This window comes from Schistocerca piceifrons, chromosome X, assembly GCF_021461385.2.
Source record: "Schistocerca piceifrons isolate TAMUIC-IGC-003096 chromosome X, iqSchPice1.1, whole genome shotgun sequence".
In the NCBI taxonomy this organism is placed as follows: Eukaryota; Metazoa; Arthropoda; class Insecta; order Orthoptera; family Acrididae; genus Schistocerca; species Schistocerca piceifrons.
Window position 1 is genome coordinate 149,063,169 of NC_060149.1, and position 23,555 is coordinate 149,086,723.

The window sequence follows — 23,555 nt, forward strand, 5'->3', positions numbered from 1 at the left end:
AGTGCGTCATTCGGACCAGCTTCGGCCTTGTGTGCCAGCAACGCCTGTTCCGAATGCTGCTACACCCCCTTTGGCTCTACCTGACGCTCGGGATCTTGGCATCTCTCAATACTCACAACGCAGCCCTCTCACCGTCATCATGATGCCAGCACAAGAACGGACGCCACCAGGAGACGTGCCCATGCAGGAACCAGATGACCATCCTCTGTTAGAGCAAATCTACTCGCCTCCTCCTCCAACGGACGCCGACACATCGCCCATGCCTCCTGTGATATCAACTGGACTTGCCACAACGGGCAGATTGGTGCATGGGGCCCCAGCAGATTCGACCCCTACGTCTCCTGTCATCTCGACACGTTATCATCGGGGACACTTCCGTCCGTATGGGAAGCCTCCTCCTCGAGACTTTACGGCGAGTCAAACAATGCCTATGGACATTAGCCATCTCCAGGACACCTCCATCAAGACCAGTGAAACAATTTCAAAGGGGGGGAAAAGTGTTGTGACTTGCTGATCATTCAAAGCGCCGCCGCGCAATTACGCGCGTCCTCTACGTGCCGCGCTGTCTGCCAGCCATGCAGCAGCTGCGCCACCTAAGCGGCCTGCCAAGCAGAGGCCGCTAGACTGGGACTCAGTGCTCATTCGAATGCTAACGTGTACACATGTCTTGCTTGTCAACTTACTCTGTGACTTATATGTGTTGTGTTGTTCTGAAATATATGTGTTAAACTTGACGTTATAACAGTGGTGCAGGATACCCACTGCCATACACCATGTGGTGGCTTGTGGATTATGCATGTAGATGAAGGTGTAACAAGTGTTCTAGGGACCAACCAAATATGTAGGGATGAATTTGTTAACATGAAAAAAATTAATGAGGCAACTAACAATAAAATGGAAGAACTTTTTGGGAAAACTAAGCAAAAGTTTGACGACATAGGGAAAGTCATTCCAAAAACTAACAATGCCAATTCTTGGTAAGGCTACGGGGAATAAGTTAGCAAGTAGTGTGAATAAAGAAAAAGTAGTGAGAAGAATTGACAAGGTGGTGGCAGACCAATGTATCAGTTTTATTAAAGGAAAGGATCTGTTGGTACAGCACACTGACGGCTTGAGTTTTGAAAAGAGTAGTATGATCATTAAGGCAAATGGTACAGAGAGTAATAAAAAAGTTAGTAAACATTAATGGTCCTTGCAAAGAAGTGCTACATCAATTCTGCGAGACAATGATGAGTGAATTTTTTTCAATACAAATCCAGTAAAGATCAGTAAAATCACAGAAAGCAAATAGTATTCGAAGCAATGTTGAAACAATACTAGCAAATTGTGAATTGAGAGTTAAAGTAAAGGGAATTAATAAAAGTAACAAAGTTATGAATGAAGGGTTAAAGAATTTGATTCTGAATTACCAGAAAGTGTTTTCAAACAATACAAATGCAATGAAAAATGATAAGAAGGTACGCTAGATTACTTAAAAAATAAAAGCAAATTATGTAGCTGTAAACGGATGGTTAAAGAACTGGCTTTGGAAGCAACAGAATGTGTATTCAAAATGTACAAGCTTAATGGAAAATGATGAAAAATCATTCCTTGTTAGGAACCAGGTAAAGATATATTACAAGAATTTTGAACAGCAGTGTGTGGTGACCAGAGCATCCCATTCAAATGCAGTAGAAGAATCACATCCTGAATTCCAGTGAGTAAAAGGCATATATTACATGTTCAATGTTAAAAAATACCTCGGTAATTAGGGAAAGGCTGTTTGGCTATGACAATCCTGAATACAGGGTACTGAAAGAAGCATCTCCTTTGTGAATAAATGAAAGATGGTTTAAGAATGAAGTATTAAACAAAGGTCCCATAAGTACCTGACCCAAAAAAGAAAACACAAAAATTTGGGAAAAAAAGTATTTATTTTTCAACATAATCTCCTTTCAGCTCTATACACTTTTCCCAGCGATGTTCAATAAGTTTGATACCTCTTCATTTGTTGAAAATCTTTGACCACTGAGCCATTTCTTCAAGTTTGGCAACAGAAAATAATCCGAGGGGACTAAATCTGGCAAACAGGCTGCATGAGGTAGCAATTCAAACTTTAATTCATTAATTTTGGCCATTGCAATCATGGGCTTCTGAGCTGGTGCATTGTCCTGAAGAAAGAACACTTTCTTCCTGGCTAAATGCGACCATTTTTGCTTGATTTCTTTGCCCAAACATTGCAATAAGTTCGCATAATACTCACTGTTGGTAGTTTTTCCTTTTTCAAGGTAGTCAATGAAAATTATCCCATGCACATGACAAAAAAAATACACCATGATCTGGCCTGAAAATGAAACGGTCTTCATCTTCTTTGGAGCCGGTTCTCAAATTTGTGTCCATTATTTTGATTGTTCAAATGGTTCAAATGGCTCTGAGCACTATGGGACTCAACTGCTGTGGTCATAAGTCCCCTAGAACTTAGAACTACTTAAACCTAACTAACCTAAGGACATCACACACATCCATGCCCGAGGCAGGATTCGAACCTGCGACCGTAGCGGTCGTGCTTTTGATTGTTCTTTTGTCTTGTGAGTGAAGTGGTGGACCCATGTTCCACCCATGGTTATGAAACAGCACAAAAAATCAGCTTTGTTGCTGCGAAACTTCACTAAACACTCAATTTAAACATCTTTGCAGCAGTGTTTTTGCTGTAGTGTGAGCAAATGTGGCACACAATAATCTCATACCCAAATTTTCAGATAATATGCAATGTACCACACTTTTTGAAATGCCTGCTGTGTCTGCTACCTTGTGCACTTTCAGTCAATGATCATCCAGTACCAGTTTGTGAATTCTTTTACCATTTCTGAAGTTGTCACCTCATTTGGTCGACCACTGCGATGCTCATCCTGGCAGCTCATATGGCCTCGTTTAAACTCAGCTACCCAATATCTAACTGTTGTCAATGAAAGAACAGACTCTTCCAAAGTAGAATCTAGGTCAGCTTTAATATTGGTTGCACTGAGTTCTTCAATTAATAAATAAATAAAATAAAATAAAATAAAATAAAAATTTAAAAAAATTGTATCACATATCAATGACCAATTTTCTTCATTTTCACAAGTTGACTCACAACGTTGACTACTGTTGGCTGCCAAACAAATATTAAACAATGTTGTGTATTCAAACTTGAAACATATGCTTCATAGATTGTATACTTTCTAATCCAGAGATATTTTTCAACAACGACTGCCATCTCTTGGTCAGGTCGGGTACTTATGGGACCACCCTCGTAGAATGGGGTATGTTATTGGCAGCAGGCAACTAATGTCGAGAACTTGTGCGTAATGTGATTTATGAAATGTTTGGTCAACATACAAGAGGCCCACCTGAGTTGAACGGCCATGTAGATACAGAATCAAGTGGAAGCTAATGTCTGGTGTGGTTTTTAAAGTGCAACGGCAGATGGGCAGTCCGGTGCTAATGGCCTCTCAGAGGGTAGCATCCAGATGTCAAGCCCAGTCTGGTGCTAATGGCTACTCAGAAGGTGGCATCCAGATGTCAAGGCTGACATGCAAAGAAATGCTAAGATGTTGTAACCAGGGAGATCTGGGGTGCAAATTTCTCGACCTCCGCTATTGGGTGTAAAAATGTAGGATCCCCCTGAACAGGTCAGGCATGCACTACACACAGGAAGTGGCTACAAGGGTAGCGGAGTACGTGTGGAGTGCACATGTGGGTTTTTTAGGTTAGAGAATTCCCTCCCTAGGCCCAGCAAGATGCCTCCTGAGATGCGGCAAGGTAGGAGTAGGCAAAATGCAACAGGGAATAACAATAATTGCAGGAGTGTCTATAGAAAGGTCCCAGAACTGCTCTCATTAATACACGGTCACAAGGCCCACATAGTACTAGGGACAGAAAGTTGGCTGAAATCAGATGTAAACAGAAACGAAATTCTGAACTCAGATTGGAATGTAAACCACAGAGACAGGCTGGACAGTGAAGGGGGAGGCATGTTTATAGCGATAAGAAGTGCAATAGTATCAAAGGAAATTGATGGAGATCCGAAATGTGAAATAATTTGTGTGAAGGTCACGGTTAAAGCAGGCTCAGACATGGTAATTGGATGTCTCTATAGGCCCCCTGGCTCAGCAGCTGTTGTATCTGAGCACCTGAAGGATAATTTGGAAAATATTTCGAGTAGATTTCCCCACCATGTTATAGTTCTGGGTGAAGATTTTAATTTGCCGGATATAGACTGGGAGACTCAAACGTTCATAATGGGTGGCAGGGGCAAAGATTCCGTCAAATTTTTTTTTTAAGTGCTTTATCTGAAAACTACCTTGAGCAGTTAAACAGAGAACCGACTCGTGGCCATAACATATTAGACCTTCTGGTGACAAACAGACCCAAACTATTTGAAACAGTTTACGCAGAACATGGAATCAGTGATCATAAAGCGGTTACTGCATCGATGATTTCAGCCGTAAATAGAAATGTTAAAAAAGGTAGGAAGATTTTTCTGTTTAGCAAAAGTGACAAAAAGCAGTTTCAGAGTACCTGACAGCTCAACACAAAAGTTTTGTCTCAAGTACAGATAGTGTTGAGGATCAGTGGACAAAGTTCAAAGTCATCGTACAATATGCATTAGATGAGTATGTGCCAAGCAAGATCGTAAGAGATGGAAAAGAGCCACCATGGTACAACAACCGAGATAGAAAACTGCTGCGGAAGCAAAGGGAACTTCACAGCAAACATAAACATAGCCAAAGCCTTGCAGACAAACAAAAATTACGCGAAGCGAAATGTAGTGTGAGGAGGGCTATGCAAGAGGCGTTCAATGAATTCGAAAGTAAAGTTCTATGTACTGACTTGGCAGAAAATCCTAAGAAATTTTGGTCTTACGTCAAAGCGGTAGGTGGATCAAAACAAAATGTCCAGACACTCTGTGACCAAAATGGTACTGAAACAGAGGATGACAGACTAAAGGCCAAAATACTAAATGTCTTTTTCCAGAGCTGTTTCACAGAGGAAGACTGCACTATAGTTCCTTCTCTAGATTGTCGCACAGATGACAAAATGTTAGATATCGAAATAGATGACAGAGGGATAGAGAAACAACTAAAATCACTCAAAAGAGGAAAGGCTGCTGGACCTGATGGGATACCAGTTCGATTTTACACAGAGTACGCAAAGGAACTTACCCCCCTTCTTGCAGCGGCGTACCGTAGGTCTCTAGAAGAGCATAGCGTTCCCAAGGATTGGAAAAAGGCACAGGTCATCCCCATTTTCAAGAAGGTACATTGAACAGATGTGCAGAACTATAGACCTATATCTCTAACGTCGATCAGTTGCAGAATTTTGGAACACGTATTATCAAAAGAAAAGTTCGGAGTAGGTATTAAAATCCACGGAGAAGAAATAAAAACTTTGAGGTTCGCCGATGACATTGTAATTCTGTCAGAGACAGCAAAGGACTTGGAAGAGCAGCTGAACAGAATGGACACTGTCTTGAAAGGAGGGTATAAGATGAACATCAACAGAAGTAAATCGAGGATAATGGAATGTAGTCGAATTAAATCGGGTGATGCTGAGGGAATTAGATTAGGAAATGAGACACATAAAGTAGTAAAGGAGTTTTGCTATTTGGGGAGCAAAATAACTGATGATGGTCAAAGTAGAGAGGATATAAAATGTAGAATGGCAATGGCAAGGAAAGCGTTTCTGAAGAATAAAAATTTGTTAACATCGGGTATAGATTTAAATGTCAGGAAGTCGTTTCTGAAAGTATTTGTACGGAGTGTAGCCATGTATGGAAGTGAAACGTGGACGATAAATAGCTTAGACAGAAAGAGAGTAGAAGCTTTCGACATGTGGTGCTACAGAAGAATGCTGAAGATTAGATGGGTAGATCATATGACTAATGAGGTGGTACTGAATAGAATAATGGGGAGAAGAGGATTTTATGGCACAACTTGACTAGAGCAGGGGATCCGTTGTTAGGACACATTCTGAGGCATCAAGGGAGCCTCAATTTAGTATTGGAGGGCAGCGTGGAGGTTAAAAATCATAGAGGGAGACCAAGAGATGAATACACTAAGCAAATTCAGAAGGATGTAGGCTGCAGTAGGTACTGGGAGATGAAGAAGCTTGCACAGGATAGAGTAGCATGGAGAGCTGCATCAAACCAGTCTCAGGACTGAAGACCACAACGACAACAACATTATGTTTGAGTATAATGACTTTTCTGGAGACTGGAAATCTACTCTGTAGGAATCAACATGGGTTTCGAAAAAGACGATCGTGTGAAACCCAGCTCGCGCTATTCGTCCACGAGACTCAGAGGGCCATAGACACGGGTTCCCAGGTAGATGCCGTGTTTCTTGACTTCCACAAGGCATTCGATACAGTTCCCCACAGTCATTTAATGAACAAAGTAAGAGCATATGGACTAACAGACCAATTGTGTGATTGGATTGAAGAGTTCCTAGGTAACAGAACGCAGCATGTCATTCTCAATGGAGAGAAGTCTTCCGAAGTAAGAGTGGTTTCAGGTGTGCTGCAGGGGAGTGTCGTAGGACCTTTGCTATTCACAATATACATAAATGACCTTTTGGATGACATCGGAAGTTCATTGAGGCTTTTTGCGGATGATGCTGTGGTATATCGAGAGGTTGTAACAATGGAAAATTGTACTGAAATGCAGGAGGATCTGCAACGAATTGACGCATGGAGCATGGAATGGCAACTGAATCTCAATGTAGACAAGTGTAATGTGCTGTGAATACATAGAAAGAAAGATCCCTTATCATTTAGCTACAATATAGCAAGTCAGCAAGTGGAAGCAGTTAATTCCATAAATTATCTGGGAGTACGCATTAGGAGTGATTTAAAATGGAATGATCATATAAAGTTGATCGTCGGTAAAGCAAATGCCAGACTGAGATTCATTGGAAGAATCCTAAGGAAATGCAATCCGAAAACAAAGGAAGTAGGTTACAGTACGCTTGTTCACCCACTGCTTGAATACTGCTCAGCAGTGTGGGATCCATACCAGATAGGGTTGATAGAAGAGATAGAGATGATCCAACGGAGAGCAGCACGCTTTGTTACAGGATCATTTAATAATCGTGAAAGCATTACGGAGATGATAGATAAACTCCAGTGGATGACTCTGCAGGAGAGACACTCAGTAGCTCGGTACGGGCTTTTGTTGAAGCTTCGAGAACATACCTTCATCGAGGAGTCAAGCAGTATATTGCTCCCTCCTACGTATGTCTCGCGAAGAGACCATGAGGATAAAATCAGAGAGATTAGAGCCCATACAGAGGTGTACCGACAATCCTTCTTTCCATGAACAATACGAGACTGGAATAGAAGGCAGAACCGATAGAGGTACTCAAGGTACCCTCCGCAACACACCGTCAGGTGGCTTGCAGAGTATGGATGTAGATGTAGATGTAGATGTAGAGCTGAAAGGCAAAACCAGAGCCCAGACAGCAAGGAAAAAGACACAGTTGGAAAATGCATGACAGTTGGGAATAATGAAGCATAATGGGACCACAGCACTCAGGATATGCAGATTCAATAACAAGTGAAACATTGTTTCACTGTTTAAACAAATAGAATGTCTCAGTGGTGCATGCTATAAAAGAATGACACTCATGTCATAAATGTTTGTTAAAAGTGTTCTGATGGACAGCCAGGTGCTGTTATAGAGTAAAAGTAGAATAAATATACTGTGTGTAGTGTAATTGAACATCTGGGGCCATTATGTGTTGTTTATAAAGGCACCTGTCTTTATTAATGTTAATATTTGCAGCCGTTTTCCTCAGTTGCTAATAACATCTTCAGTTATGTTTTATCATAACGATAAGAAAATTTCCATCTTTTGCACGTGAAATACTTTTATATTTCCATTTATGTAACACTTAAGTGTTAAAGAATGCAGTTAAGGATTTCTATAGAAAGGTAACCAAGCAGTCAAACAATGTGAGTGAAATGTTTAATTTTCTATGTACAAATTAGTGTATGAAGAGATAGCTCACTAATGATTACCATCAAAAAACTCTGAATATTTCAATTTTGTCTTCATTGTCTTTAAAGCTGAATGTAAAGTATGGCATTTTCTATATTACTTTGTGTTCGTTGTTTATCATATTAAAAATGGTAATGGGTGTAGATAGTAGATAGTACAAGAGCATCAGAAATAGAATGAGAATTCATATGGATAATAAGGAACTGAAAATCAGTGTGGTTTATATGAACTTGTAAAATCAGTTTCTTTTTGGTAAATCTCCAATGAGACCATTTAATGAAAAAAAATTGTTTATGGTAGATCATTATGAGATTCTATATCTGTTTTTGACGTCTGGCGAAAGCCTAAGTTTACTGCACAGGAAGAAGTAAGAACCAATTGTAGAGGCTACCCCCCACAAGCCATAATACCATGACTCATGTCATTTTCAAAATTGAAATTTTGTTTCAAAAAATATGAATTTTGAAAAGAAAACATCAGAGGGGATGTGGGAGGTTCATCCTGTTTTGGAATGTATTTCATTTTCTAAATTTTATGTTTGCTACAACTTGGCTTATGACATAAGTAATTCACTGCCTTTAGTAGCACTGCAGAATATGATGGCAGTGAGTAGAAAGCTGGTTTCCAAGGAGGTAGTGGTGGTGAGTGGACTATATGGCATGGTAGTGAATCATAGCAGAGGGGAGACATATGCAAGCCCTGAGAGGTAATCTTGCTTGGCAGTCAATACATAGGGGAACCACAAGTGTTGTGTAGCAAAACTCAGAATTTCCTTTATTAAGTACTAACTATTAAAGTCCACTTAGGACACAGAAAATACTAGGAGGAGCCTAGGGGTCATCAGCGCCTTAATATGATAATGTTGCTATACATTAAACCGGTTAATTCAGAAGGTAAATGAATATTGTTAAGTTACTGAAAATGTATGAAGAGCTACAGAGTTTAATGAGGTACGCAAGAGATTTTGGCTGCACCCCAGTCTTGCCAGTCAGGGACAGGATTTAGTTGGAGCCTCTTCTTTTGGGATAGTTAGCTTTACCATGCTTAAGCTCTCAAAATGTATTAACTTTTTACAATGACTCATTTCATACCATTAAACTGATATTGTTTTACAGCACTTGCTAACAAAGATATAATAAAGGCATCCCAGGACTTATTTGAAGTAAATTAGCTATCCATGCGTTCACTTATAATTACAGTTATCCTGATTGCATCTTCTGAAGAATCCAGTGTGCTACAAGAACTGCTTTGAGGGACATCATATACGAGATGTGCATCTTCATATTTTTGTGGCACAAAAATTGTTCCATAAAATTTTGGGTGTGCAGCCACATAAATTCAACGTCTTCTTCTAATATTTCTGCTGTATACCATTCAGCCATCTTCAGTGTGAGCCGAGGTGACTGATGATCCAGAACTTGCTCTGTCCTTTTCAACCCCCGGACTGCACCACAACGCATGCAGCTACAGATACACTAGGTGCCAGAGACATTGATCGGTGGCTGATCAATGTCTCTGGCACCTTGTGTATCTGCGGCCATATGCACTGTGGTGCGGTCCGTGGGTTTGGAAGGATGGAGCAAGTGCTTGACCATCAGTCACCTTGGCTCACCTTGGCTAGCACACAACTGGGGAGCTTTTCAAGCATAATTTTGTTTGCTGTTGCTGTTAACAGTACGATGTCTACAGTATAAATGCTAGTTTGATGCTCTTTATCTGCGAATAATTTTGTAGTTTTAGTTTTTTTATCTTGTCTCACTAATATTAATTGTCATGGCAGTTGCTACAATGAAGCTGAAAGAATGGGCAGAAAAAAGTCAGTATGAATGTGAAAGAGTATTGTGTGTGTGTGTGTGTGTGTGGGGACAGGGGGGGGGGGGGAAGAGGGGATGGGGGTTATTTTATGGGCATGAGTGCCAATGAGCTTACAGAACACACTCAATATCAGAACCATGTATTGAGACTAGCAAGCAATCTTTTGCCACGCAGCAGCAATGCCTCATGGGATGACAAGTATGCAGATAATATTACTGAAATCAACAACCTAGCTGCGTCTCAGTGAATGATGGTGAGGGGGGTAGGGGGCAGATAAAAGAAGCATATTTTTACACTATCACAAGTCGATTTTAGGGAGGAAGTACATTGTCTGGTCATATTAATGTGAGCACCTATCAAAAGCCTGAATAAACACCTTTTGCAGAGTGTACTGCAATGAGATAGGCAGGAAGAAAGTCAGTGAGGATCTGTAAGGTACTGACAGGAATGTGGAGCTATGCTGACACCAGTGCTGTGGCCAGCTAAGTTTCTTGGTTGCAGATCCATAGTGCAAACAGCCCTATCAAGGTGGTCCCACAGATTCTCGATTGGGTTTTAATCCAAGGGGTTTTGGTGAGCAGGGAAGTATGGTAAACTCATCATGGTGCTCTTTGAGCCACACATGTACACTGCGAGCTGTGTGACACTTTGCAGTGTCCTTCTGGTAGATGCCACTGTGCTGAGAGAAAACAAACTTCATGTAGTGGTGGACATGGTCCTCAAGGATAGGTGCATACTATTTTGCCCATTGTGCCTTCCAGAATTACTCAGGGTATGCCATGAAAACATTCTCCAGACCATAACACTCCCTCCTCTAGCCTGGATCCTTCTGTCAATTGTTGCAGGGTGTTTGCTTTCTGTCCCAATGGACCATAAAAATGTGATTTATCTGGAGAGGGCACCTGCCACCACTCAGTGGATGTTCAGTTACAGTACTCGCGTGCAAATTCCAGACTTCATTGCCAATGTACAGCAGTCAGCATGGGTGCCTGAACCAGGTGCCTGCTGCAGAGGCCCATACACAGCAATGTTCACTGAACAGTCATTGAGGAGACACTGTTGGTAGCATCTTGATTCACCTGGGTGGTCAGTTGCTCAACAGTTGCATGTCTATTCACTCATACACATCTCCACAGCTGTCATTCAGCCCTGTCATCTATTGCTTGTTGTGCACCAGTTATAGTTAGCACCATTTTGCCATGCAAGGTATACTTTAGCCGTGGTAGCACACAACAGTTTAAAAACTTAGACTTTTCAGAAATGCTTCTGATCTTGGTCCAAAAGCCAGTCATAATGCCCTTTTGGATGTCAGATAAATTACTTCATTTTCACATTACAACAATGAGTGCACTGTTTTCTGTCCCCCCCCCCCCCCCCCCCAAACACGCTTCATATAGCCCTCACTGCTAGTGCTGTCATCTGCCATATGTGAGTGGTTATTTCATATTGATGTCAAACATAGATGGTGGCCACATTAATGTGACGTCCACAGCTCGTAGTCTAGTGGCTAGCACTGCTGCCTCTGGATCACGGGCTCCCGGGTTCGATTTTCAGCCAGGATGGGGATTTTCTCTGCCTGGAGACTGGGTGTTTGTGTTGTCCTCATCATATCATCATCACCATCATCATCATTCATGACAGTTGCTAGATTGAATTGAGTAAAAATTGGACTGTGTGAAAATTGGGACTTCGTACGGGTGCTGATGACCCCACAGTTGAGTGCTCCACAAACCAAACATCATCATCATCATCATCATTATCATCACATTAATGTGACTGGAGCATTTAGTATGTACTATTGTTGATAGGCATATCCTTTGTGTTTCCTTGGGGTGATCAGCATTTCAGTGGATGCTTTATCCATCTAGTACAAGGGTTTCAATAAGTCTAAAATTGCTTGTTGGTAAATAAAGGCAGGTGGATCTTCCCAGAACAAAAAAGTGAATTTCTTTCACATACATCCTGAATCCATACATGTTTCACTGGACTATGAAGACTATTTGCATATTTTTCTTTTGTCTTCCTCTTTTCTTTGAATGGATGAGGGCAGCCTGTGACAGATTGTGGATTGACAGAAAGGCAAGGCCATCATGCACTGAAGCCCATAAGGCTTCTTCATTTCTATGTACATTACATGATCCAACAGCGACCAGAGGGATAGTGCCAGTTACTTTCTGGTGTGTGGATTTGCAAGGGTAAATTTCTGAGCTTCTGTATGGGTGTCTTAGAAACATTAGGGTTCAACATCCACTTGGTGACAGAAGCACATGACATGACTCTTGGCGGCTGAAAATGGAAAGCCTTGGGTGAGAACCCATGAGTGCACCTTTTGTATGTGACCCTGCAGCTGACCCTCAGCAACAACCATACTAGAGAAGCAATAATAAAACAAAGATCATCAGCGTATAAGGAGGGCGATACCGAAAACCCCACAGGTGCCTCTAGACTATTGATGGCCACCAGAAAGAGGGGGACACTCAGTACAGAGCCCTGCATGAGCCCGTCCTCTTGGATATTGGGGGTACTGAGTGAAGAACCCACTTGAACCCAGAACATAGAGTGTGACAGGAAGTTCTTGAAGAAAACTGGGAGTGGACCCTGCAGACCACACTCGTGTAACATAGTAAGGATGTGGGGATGCCTTGTCTTGTCATAAGCCTTCTGTAGGTAAAAAAAGACAGCAATGAGTTCATGGCGATGTGCAAAGGCCATCTGGATGGTGGATTCAAAGTGAACCAAATTATCAGCAGAGGAGCAGCCTTTTCAAAAATCACTCTGAGATGCAGTCAAAAGTTCCCAGGAGCCAAGCATCCAACACAGCAGCTAGCTCATCATGCATTCAACAACTTACAGAGAATGTCAGTAGAGCTGATTGGGTGATAACTGTCCATCTTGAGGGGGCTCTTACCCAGTTTCAGTACCAGAACTATCACACTGTCTCGCCATTGAGAAATGAATTCACCTTCATTTCAGATCCAATTGAAGAGGGAGAGGATGTGATGCTCACAGTCCACTGAGAGACGTTTCAGCATTTAGTTGTGGATGAAGTTGCATCCTGGGAGCGTATCAAGGCAATGGGCTAGGGCACTGGAGATTTCCCATTCACTGAATCGAGCATTATATGGCTCCAAGTGGCGGGTAGTAAAAGATAAGCGCATTCACCTCTGTCATTGTTTTATGAAACAAAAGGTGGAGTCTTAGTTATCAGATGCAGATACCTGAGCGTAATACTCAGCAAAATGCTCAGCAACAGTGTCTGGATCAGTATAAATGGCACCATCTAAGGAAATACTTGGTACACCTGGAGGGGACTGGAAGCTGTAGAGTCATCTGATCTTTGCTCATATCTGTGATGGAGAGGCACATGATCCAGTGGTGGAAACACACCATTCCCAGGATTCTTGCTTTCATCATTTGATGAGATAGTGGACACAGGCACTGATCTGTTTAAAGGCAATGATGTGCTCCAATGAAGGATGCCACTTAGGTCATTGGAGAGCCTGCCTATGATCTCTGATTGCCACAGCAATCTCTGGGGTCCACCAGGGTGCCGTCTTCCAATGGGGTGATCCCAAGGAAGAGGGGGTGGCTTGGTTGGCTGCTAAAAGAATGGTTGCCACCATATGCAGAACAGCTGCATCAACACTGGCTTACAGTGGGAAGCTAAGGACAACAGAGGTGAACCCATCCCAGTCAGCATTACACAGAACCCATCTGGACAGGCATCCAGGGGAGCAACACTGAAGTAGGGACACGAAGATCAGGAAGTGGTTACTACCACACAGGTCATCATGGACTCTCCAGTGGACAGATGATAGAAGACCAGGGCTGCAAAAGGAGATATAAATGGACAAATAAATTGCATGTGGCACATTAAAGTGTATGGGAGCACTAGAGTTCAAGAGGCAAAGATCAAGCTGTGCCAGTAATGTTTCAATGTCTTTACCACAGCCAATGATCACTGTTCCACCCCACAAAGGGTTATGTGCACTGAAGTCACCCACGAATAGGGAAGGTGAGAAGAGCTGAGAGAGTAATACAGACAGTCCATCCTGCACATGACATCACTGGGAGGAAGATAAATATTACAGAGGATAAAATTCTGATGTCCACATACCCAAACAGCCAGAGCTTCCAATGGTGTATCAAGAGGCACAAGGTCACATAGGTCATATAGAGTCAGCACATATGTACAAACTCCATGCAACACCCTCTCATAGTCAGTACAGTTCTTAAAATAACCTCGGTATCCACAAAGGGCAAGGGTCCGAGTTGCTGGAAACAATGTTTCCTCGATGGTAATACAGAATGCAGAGTATGTGCTTTAAAGCTGCCGTAGCTCAACCAGGTGGTGGAGAAATCTCTTACAATTCCACTTGAGGATACGACTGTCTGATTACTTTGGGGTCGTGAAGCAACCGGAGGGGGGGGGGGGGGGCAGGTTATGACCCAGAGTCCACTAGTTGAGCCATCAGGGGATCCATTGACATAGGTTTTGTTTTCTGTGGCACATTGCCTCGGGACATCTGGTGCCTCAGGAGCCACCAGGATCTCCACTTGGCACTACACATGCAGAGTCCAGTGGCACGGGGACCACTGGAGTTTCCTTCAGCTTTGAGGACTTATTTTTGTCCTACTTTTCCTTAGAAGATGAGGACTGAGAAGGTTTTCCTGAATTGGTTTCAGTGACAGATGAAGAATAAATCTGACAGCCAGCAGCCTGTTGTTTCTTCATCCACTGCCTGCAGTCTGGCTGTCGACCAGCAGGAACCGTGGAGGGAAGAGCCCCAAGGGACATCTTCCTTGCTAGAGAAGCTGGAGGAGGATAAGGTGCCTCCGCATGGGGGATGGGGACTGGTGCCCCCCGCACGTGGGGAGCCAATGCACCAGAAGTGGGTGTGGTGGATGCACTAGAAGGACCCCCAACCACCTGGGGAGCAAGTATCAGCAGGTGGCTCTGAGCACCCACTGTAAGCGGTGTAAGAGGCACAACAGAGGAAGGCACCATGACAGAGAAGGCAATGACATTGCAGCCGTAATGTAAGATTGTGTCATTTGTCTGGGATTAAGACGTTCATACCTTTCTGTGGCCTCTTGATATGTGAGCTTGTCCAACGCCGTATACTTCTCGATTTTCTTCTCATGCTTAAAAAATGAGCAATATGTTGAGCAGGGAGAGTGGAGCTCACCACAGTTGACACAGAGCTCACAAGGAACGTTCATGTGCAGCAGACATTCACAATCCCTGCAGGCGGAGGTAGCAGTGCAACAAAAAGACACATGTTTGAACTTCATACACCTGAATTACCTCATAGGAGGAGGAACATCGGGTTTCACATCACACCGGTAGACCATCATCTTGACCTTCTCAGGCAATGTATCATCATCAAAAGCCAAGAGGAAAGCTCCAGTAGCAACTCTCTTTTTCTTTGGTCCCCTATGGACACAATGGATGAGGTGCACACCCCTTCGCTCTAAGGTGGCCCACAGCTCATCATCAGGTTGTAGAAGATCAGGGTGAAATATGATGCTCTGGATCATATTGAGACTCTTGTGGGGAATGACAGTCATGTGAATGTCACCCAACTTTTCACAAGACAGCAGCACATGTGACTGGGCAGGAGATGACGTTTTCATGAGGAGGGAACCACCCTTCATCTTAGGGATGGCTATGAGTCCCCATATTTGTCTTCAATGTTTTCCACAAGAAAATAAAGACTTTGTGGCCAAAAAGGCGTCCCAATTGGTCCTGATTTGGGGGTGGGGGAAAGGGGTTGATTACGCTCCTTGTCGTTTAGTCCTGCGTTGTTCCCATGGAGTGGCAAGGAAAGGGTATGTGTTGGAATCATACTTTCATATTTTGTTGCATCATACAAGACCTTCCTATTTGAAGAGACTGCAGGGGCTGTGTGACCTCCAGTGGGAGAAAGTTTAAGTGGCTTCATGTGCAAACTATCCGCCATAGTGCCACTCACTCTGAATGGGGGTCTCCCCATGGGTACCACTCAGCCACAGCAACAGCTACCTGGCCAGTAAACTATTGCTGGGAGTCCCCATGCCCCAGACCCCCAAATAGGGTCTGCACTAAAAGGACTCTTCGGTCAAGAGTCAAAGGAGGTAAGAGATAGACAAAGTGTAGGTTCGCAGCACAGAAAGACGAAACAGTACTGCAATGGCTGGGGCCCTGTGGTAGCCAAGCATGTACGCTCCAAAAATTGGTGACCGCTGTGGGGGTAGAGGAAATGGTTAGTGTCTTCAATATATGACAGGCACAGATTTGGGATTGCAGAGCAGGAGAATTTTATGGCTAGAGAGGAGGTATTGCAAGGGGGTTTGTCCCTGAGTTATAAAGTTTTTCAGGACTAGGTTGGTGAGGGCTATGGATTGACAATTTGAACAGATAGAGGTCATTATGAAGGGGGAGGGGGGGTTGCAGTTGGAAATAGGTGATTTGATGGTCAGGCCATTGTGAGGGATTCCATGAGCTAGGTGACAACACGGGAACAATATGTGGGACTCAACTCTGGAAGGAACTATCCTGGCATTTGCCTTAAAGGGGTAGTCCTCTTTGAACATAAGAAAAATAGGTAATTTTTTTTTAATAACAAGTAATGCTATATCTGATAATATAATTTTATTCCTCACACATTTTTGTGTCCACATTGGATGCTCCCTGCAACCAGATGGAAGGACTCCTTGCAGCTGGAACATTAGTCATCAATGGGAATTCCCAAAGCCCTCCTATTGGACCTGTAACAAAATAATTTTCTAAAATTCATTCTCAATATACTTTCTGTCAGTATAAATAGGATAACTGAAAAATATTAAGTTTGAACAAAATGGTAATGTGTTAAAACAAAAGTCACTTGAAAAATATTAAGTTTTAACAGAATCGTAATTATTGAAACTTTCTTTGCTCAGAATATCAAGACAAAAGTTTACATCAAAAACAGACTTTTGAAGATATCACAAAATGGCTAAGCACATTCACAGAAAATTCAATTTAGAATGCCACTGCTGGCATCGTATTCTGATCAAAATTGTATGTATCTTTCTCAAGTTATGCCTCCCATTGATTTGCAAGAATCTGTTTTGAGAAAAATATGTTAAAAGTTTTGAGTTATATTTTTTGCAGTTAATTTAAACATACCCTTAGTCAGTGATCACTGGTCCATACAGTATTCCATCCAGATGCAGAAAGAGATCTTTCTCTGTCTTTTTCTTGGCCATGCGGTGCTGCAGGCCTCTTTGGCAACTTCTGTCATCTGCTGCTCTGTTTGCTCACTATGCTTTTCGTCCACTTCTGTGCGGAAGATGTATCAGTCCGGTCTGATCTCAAGTTCAAGCATGTTCATAATTTCCATAATGCCTGTTAAGTTGTCCTGGTGTTACATGCTGTCACACTGGCCACAATGTCTATAATTTTTTTCACATATCATCTTCATGAGTCTGCATGTAATGGAGTTTCTGTTTCTTGTGAACTTAAGATGAACATTACAATAAAGTAGATACCCCACAGAACATTTCAAGCAAAAAAATTGATTTTTTGAAATTTTTAAAGAGGGCTATCCCTTTAAAATGTTATATGATGTCTCTAGTGAAATTGAATTTGCCACAGAATGTCCATTCACATTATCTCTATCACACTGAATCTACACCTACATACATACTCCGCAAGCCATTTCATAGTGTGTGGTGGAGGGTACCTTGTACCAATATTAGTCTTTTTCTTTACTGTTTCACTCACAAACTGAGTGAGGGGAAAAATACTATACATTGGCTGCAGTAGAATTTTTCAGTAATCCAATGCCAGTTCTCTAAATTTTCTCAATAGTGTTCCATGTAAGAAATATCACCTTCCCTCCTGGGTTTCCTACTTGAGTTCATGAAGTATCCGTAATACTCATGTGTTGATCGAATCAGGTAAGCTCTTATAACATGCATTTATTTACACAATGCTAGGGTACATACCCATTGTTTTCACAAACAGTTTTTTTTTTTTAATGTGGAAAGGTCTACTTTGCATTATTCACTTTAATATCACTGCATTTTTGAAATGGGTAACATTGTAAGTTTAGCCAATATTTTAATAATATTTCAGTGACTGCTTTATTGTTATTAATTTCAGGAAGAATTTTCATTACAATTACCAGAATGGACAAAAGAATATTATCCTCACAAGATGGTCCCTATAACAGCATACAGTTTCACCCTCAATGGCTACAACAGAGTTTTACAGAAACTCAGAGCAGGTAAGATTTATTTTTATCTACTTTCACACACACACACACACACACACACACACACACACACACACACACACACACATGATCACCACAGTCTCTGGCAGCTGGCTTCAGTTGCACTACTGGCTTCAGCTGCCAGAGACTGTGGTCATGTGTGTGTGTGTGTGTGTGTGTGTGTGTGTGTGTGTGTGTGCGTGTGTGTGTGTGTGTGTGTGTGTGTGTGGTCTATTTTTGACAAAGGCCTTGTTGGATAAAAGCTTATTCTGTGACAGTCTTTTCGTTGTGCCTGTCTGCAACTCAGCACCTCTGCTATATGGTGAACAGCAACTATCCTCTTCATAATATTGTTACATTCCATCCTGGATTTCCCATTGTTTGATTTAGTAAATCATGCTTCATATAAATGAAGTCCAATGTCTCCCAAACTTTTGAACATGCTGAAAGTCCATTTCACTTTCTGTTAACATGAAACACAACTCTCAGATAAGAAGGTAATGATGTGCCATAAATAGAGCAATCTAATCCAGCAGAGAAAATAAACAGACAGTAAAGAATCACAGCACCTAGGAGGAGGTGTGCAACATAAATGAAAGTTGGTAGGCATGTTTCTATGTCTGAAAAATGATGTCTGTTCAAATTTCGCACCAGTTGCGTGTGGTGCCAGTAGTGCAACTGTGAGGATGCAAATCGGGTTTGCTTTCAATACATGCTGTAACTGTTGTGAACATTAATTACCTTTGAGACTGAGTTTATGTTAGTCAACTTGTGTTTGAAGTGACAAAGACACCGTTATCAACGCCACACTGAGTTTGAATGAGGTCATGTAATAGGGCTATGACAAGTTGGATGTTCCTTCTGTGATACTGCAAAAAGACTTGGCAAGAATGTAGCCACTGCTGGCGGTGGTGGTCATGGTCACAAGAAGACCAGGCTCCACATGGCCATATGGCATTACCAAGAGGGAAGACCACCATGTACAATGTATAGCTCTGCCACATCTTACTGCATCTGCAGCAGCAATTTGAGCAAAATTTGACACCACAATGACACAACGAGCTGTTACAAATCAGTTACTTCAAGGACAGCTCCAAGCCAGACACCCTGCAGCATGCATTCCACTGACACCGAACCACCACCATTTTTGATTTCAGTGGTGTCAATTGGGAGCTCATTGGAAGGCAGAGTGAAGGTCTGTTGTGTTTTCTGATTAAAGCTGGTTCTGCCTCAGTGCCAATTATGGCCATGTAGGTTAAGAGGAGGCCAGTTGAGGACCTGCACCCATCCTGTCTGCATGCTAGACACACTAGACATAACCTGGAGTTATGGTCTGGGTTGCGATTTTGTATGACAGCAGGAGCACTCTTATGGTTATCCCACACACCCTGACTGCAAAATTGTATGTCAATCTGGTGATTTGACTTCTTGTGCGGCCATTCACAAGCAGCATTTCAGGGGGGAGCATTTTCCAGCAGGATAAAGCTTGCAAATATACCACTGTTGTGACCTAACATGTTCTACAGTGTGTCGACATATTGCCTTGGTCTTGCCCAATCTCCAGATCTGTCTCCAATCGAGAACATATGGGACATCATAAGATGACAACTCCAGTGTCATTCACAAACAGCATCAACCATCCCCCTGTATGAACTGACCAACTGCAACATGCATGGAACTTCATTCCATAAACTGAAATCCAGCAACGGTACAACACAATGCATGCTTGCATTCAACATTCTGGCTGTTACACTGGTTACTAATGAAGTAGCATTTCACATTTCAATGGCTTATGTGGCACTTAAATTAACCTGTGATGAACTTGTGATCATGCACGTACATCTCCCCCCCCCCCCCCCCCCCCCCACACACACACACACACACACACAATGATTTGGAATCAAACCTTCTCTGTCTGACTCATCATTACTTGTTTTACACCGCTGGACATATCTGTGATGAATGCAATTCTTAAATACTTATCAGTACTTAAAGATTTGTGTCAAAGAATAATGTAAAATTCATGATGCCATAAAAAACATCAAGACACACACACTACGCAGAAGAAATACAAAATTCTGAGAACAAAGCAAAGGCAATTTGTAACATCTTAGGCAAACTGAAGAAACTGCAAAAAGGTGGGAAGTTAAGATGGGACCTGGATAAACTGACTAAACCAGAGGTTGTACAGAGTTTCAGGGAGAGCATAAGGGAACAATTGACAGGAATGGAGGAAAGAAATACAATAGAAGAAGAATGGGTAGCTTTGAGGGATGAAGTAGTGAAGGCAGCAGAGGATCAAGTAGGTAGAAAGACGAGGGCTAGCAGAAATCCTTGGGTAACAGAAGAAATATTGAATTTAATTGATGAAAGGAGAAAATATAAAAATGCAGTAAATGAAACAGGCAAAAAGGAATACAAACGTCTCAAAAATGAGATTGATAGGAAGTGCAAAATGTGCTAAGCAGGGATGGCTAGAGGACAAATGTAAGGATGTAGAGGCTTATCTCATTAGGGGTAAGATAGATACTGCCTACAGGAAAATTAAAGAGACCTTTGAGAAAAGAGAACCACTTGTATGAATATCAAGAGCTCACAGGAAAACCCAGTTCTTAGCAAAGAAGGGAAAGCAGAGAGGTGGAAGGAGTATATAGAGGTCTATACAAGGGCGATGTACTGGAGGACAATATTATGGAAATGGAAGAGGATGTAGATGAAGGTGAAATGGGAGATATGATACTGCGTGAAGAGTTTGACAGAGCACTGAAAGACCTAAGTTGAAACAAGGTCCCGGGAGTAGACAACATTCCATTACAGCTACTGACAGCCTTGGGAGAGCCAGTCCTGACAAAACTCTACCATCTGGTGAGCAAGATGTATGAGACAGGCGAAATACCCTCAGACTTCAAGAAGAATATAATAATTCCAACCCCGAAGAAAGCAGGTGTTGACAGACGTGAAAATTACTGAACTAACATGAATTCTTTACGGATGAATGGAAAAAACTGGTAGAAGCCAACCTCAGAGAAGATCAGTATGGATTCCATAGAAATATTGGAACACGTGAGGCAATCAATACTGACCCTACGACTTATCTTTGAAGATAGATTAAGGAAAGGCAAACCTACATTTCTAGCATTTGTAGACTTACAGAAAGCTTTTGACAATGTTGATGGAATGCACTCTTTCAAATTCTGAAGGTGGCAGGGGTAAAATACAGGGAGGAAAAGGCTATTTACAATTTATACAGAAATCAGATGGCAGTGATAAGAGTCGAGGGACATAAAAGGGAAGCAGTGGTTGGGAAGGGAGTGAGACAGGGTTGTAGCCTATCCCCAATGTTATTGGTTGGTTGTTTTAGGGAAGGAGACCAGAAAGCGAGGTCATCGGTCTCATCGGATTAGGGAAGGACGGGGAAGGAAGTCGACCGTGCCCTTTGAAAGGAACCATCCCGGCATTTGCCTGGAGCGATTTAGGGAAATCACGGAAAACCTAAATCAGGATGGCCGGACGCAGGATTTAACCGTCGTCTTCCCGAATGCGAGCCCAATGTTATTCAATCTGTATATTGAGCAAGCAGTAAAGGAAACAAAAGAAAAATTTGGAGTAGGAATTAAAATCCATGGAGAAGAAATAAAAACTTTGAGGTTCGCCGATGACATTGTAATTCTGTTAGAGACAGCAAAGGACTTGGAAGAGCAGTTGAACGGAATGGACAGTGTCTTGAAAGGAGGATATAAGATGAACATCAACAAAAGCAAAATGAGGATAATGGAATGTAGTCGAATTAAGTCGGGTGATGCTGAGGGAATTAGATTAGGAAATGAGACACTTAAAATAGTAAAGGAGTTTTGCTATTTGGGGAACAAAATAACTGATGATGGTCGAAGTAGAGAGGATATAAAATGTAGACTGGCAATGGCAAGGAAAGTGTTTCTGAAGAAGAGAAATTTGTTAACATTGAGTATAGATTTAAGGGTCAGGAAGTCGTTTCTGAAAGTATTTGTATGGAGTGTTGCCATGTATGGAAGTGAAACATGGACGATAAATCGTTTGGACAAGAAGTGAATAGAAGATTTCAAAATGTGGTGCTACAGAAGAAGGCTGAAGATTAGATGGGTAGATCACATAACTAATGAGGAGGTATTGAATAGACTTGGGGAGAAGAGGAGTTTGTGGCACAACTTGACTAGAAGAAGGGATTGGTTGGTAGGACAAGTTCTAAGGCATCAAGAGATCACCAATTTAGTATTGGAGGGCAGTGTGGAGGGTAAAAATCATAGAGGGAGACCAAGAGATGAATACACTAAGCAGATTCAGAAGGATGTAGGTTGCAGTAGGTACTGGGAGATGAAGAAGCTTGCACAGGAAAGAGTAGCATGGAGAGCGGCATCAAACCAGTCTCAGGACTGAAGACCACAACAACAACAACAACAACAACAACAACAACAACAGGCATAAAATTAATGAACTCAGTAATGCAAATAGTATTCAATTAGCTGATAACAGTAGCTGAAAGAAAAATGATGACAGTGTCTGCTACATTCAATCAGTTCTTCTTAACAGTAGAGAAAACATGGGGCAAAAATGGATCATCAAAACAGGTGTATTATATTTCCTTAGGCAGGCATTGTATTCTCCATCAGCAGGTTCAAACTGTTAGAAGTCACAAAAATCATTAAGGCACTGAAAGACAGTAACTCCTCTGACTGTGATGATATTTCACACAAAGTACTGAACCTTGTGCTCACTTGACAGTTCTTGTCATGAATTACCTTTGCAATTAGTTAATACATTAAGGTTTATTTCCTGAAAGATGTAAATATGCAGTTAAATGAGAATAACCAGGCTATCTCTAATTGTAGAGCCAAAACTCAACTCGGTGTACTCTCAAAATTTTTATGGAGGTTTTTTAACCTAGAATATTGCATCACTTTTCTGATTAACAACTGTTCAATTCAGCTGCCACACAAAATGTGATCTCAAAAATTTAGTTCTGGTAAAACTGAATAAGAAAAAAATACCCTGTTGACATTTTCCATTACCATGACATAAACTTTGATTGTGAAGAGCACAAAATTTTACAACTTAAATTAAAATGGTATAGTATTAAAAGCATCTCTTTGTATGGATGAGCTAATATCTTAAAAATGGAAAACAGAGGGCTACATTTCTAGTAACCCTGCTAAAAATGCAAATGAGAGATATGAATGTACTGACAGACTGTAAGTAATATCACCTACCTCTGGAAAGGGTTCCTGATTTTCAGTAGTGGGCAAATATAAGGCTGCCTGGCAGTGGACTCTCTCAGTTGCTGTTATTTGACTTGGCCTCTACAACTGAACTACCACTGCCGCTGATGTTTTCCTTGCTTCAACTGATGAGCATGTGGGTTCCACCATAGCCCAGTTTAATCAAACTTTGCTTAACACTATACTTATTATACATGTGCACAGTAGAACAGTAGTGCTTGGACTTATATC

At 41.8% G+C, this 23,555-nt stretch overlaps 1 protein-coding gene across 1 annotated transcript in view; it reads left to right on the plus strand.

The window, feature by feature from the left end:
- LOC124721604 (venom acid phosphatase Acph-1-like) overlaps window positions 1-23,555 on the plus strand; it is a 237,041-nt gene that overhangs the window by 188,802 nt on the left and 24,684 nt on the right. The window contains exon 5 of the mRNA XM_047246655.1: window positions 17,961-18,084. Coding sequence (XP_047102611.1) covers window positions 17,961-18,084 — 124 coding nt within the window. The remainder of the gene's footprint in view (window positions 1-17,960; window positions 18,085-23,555) is intronic.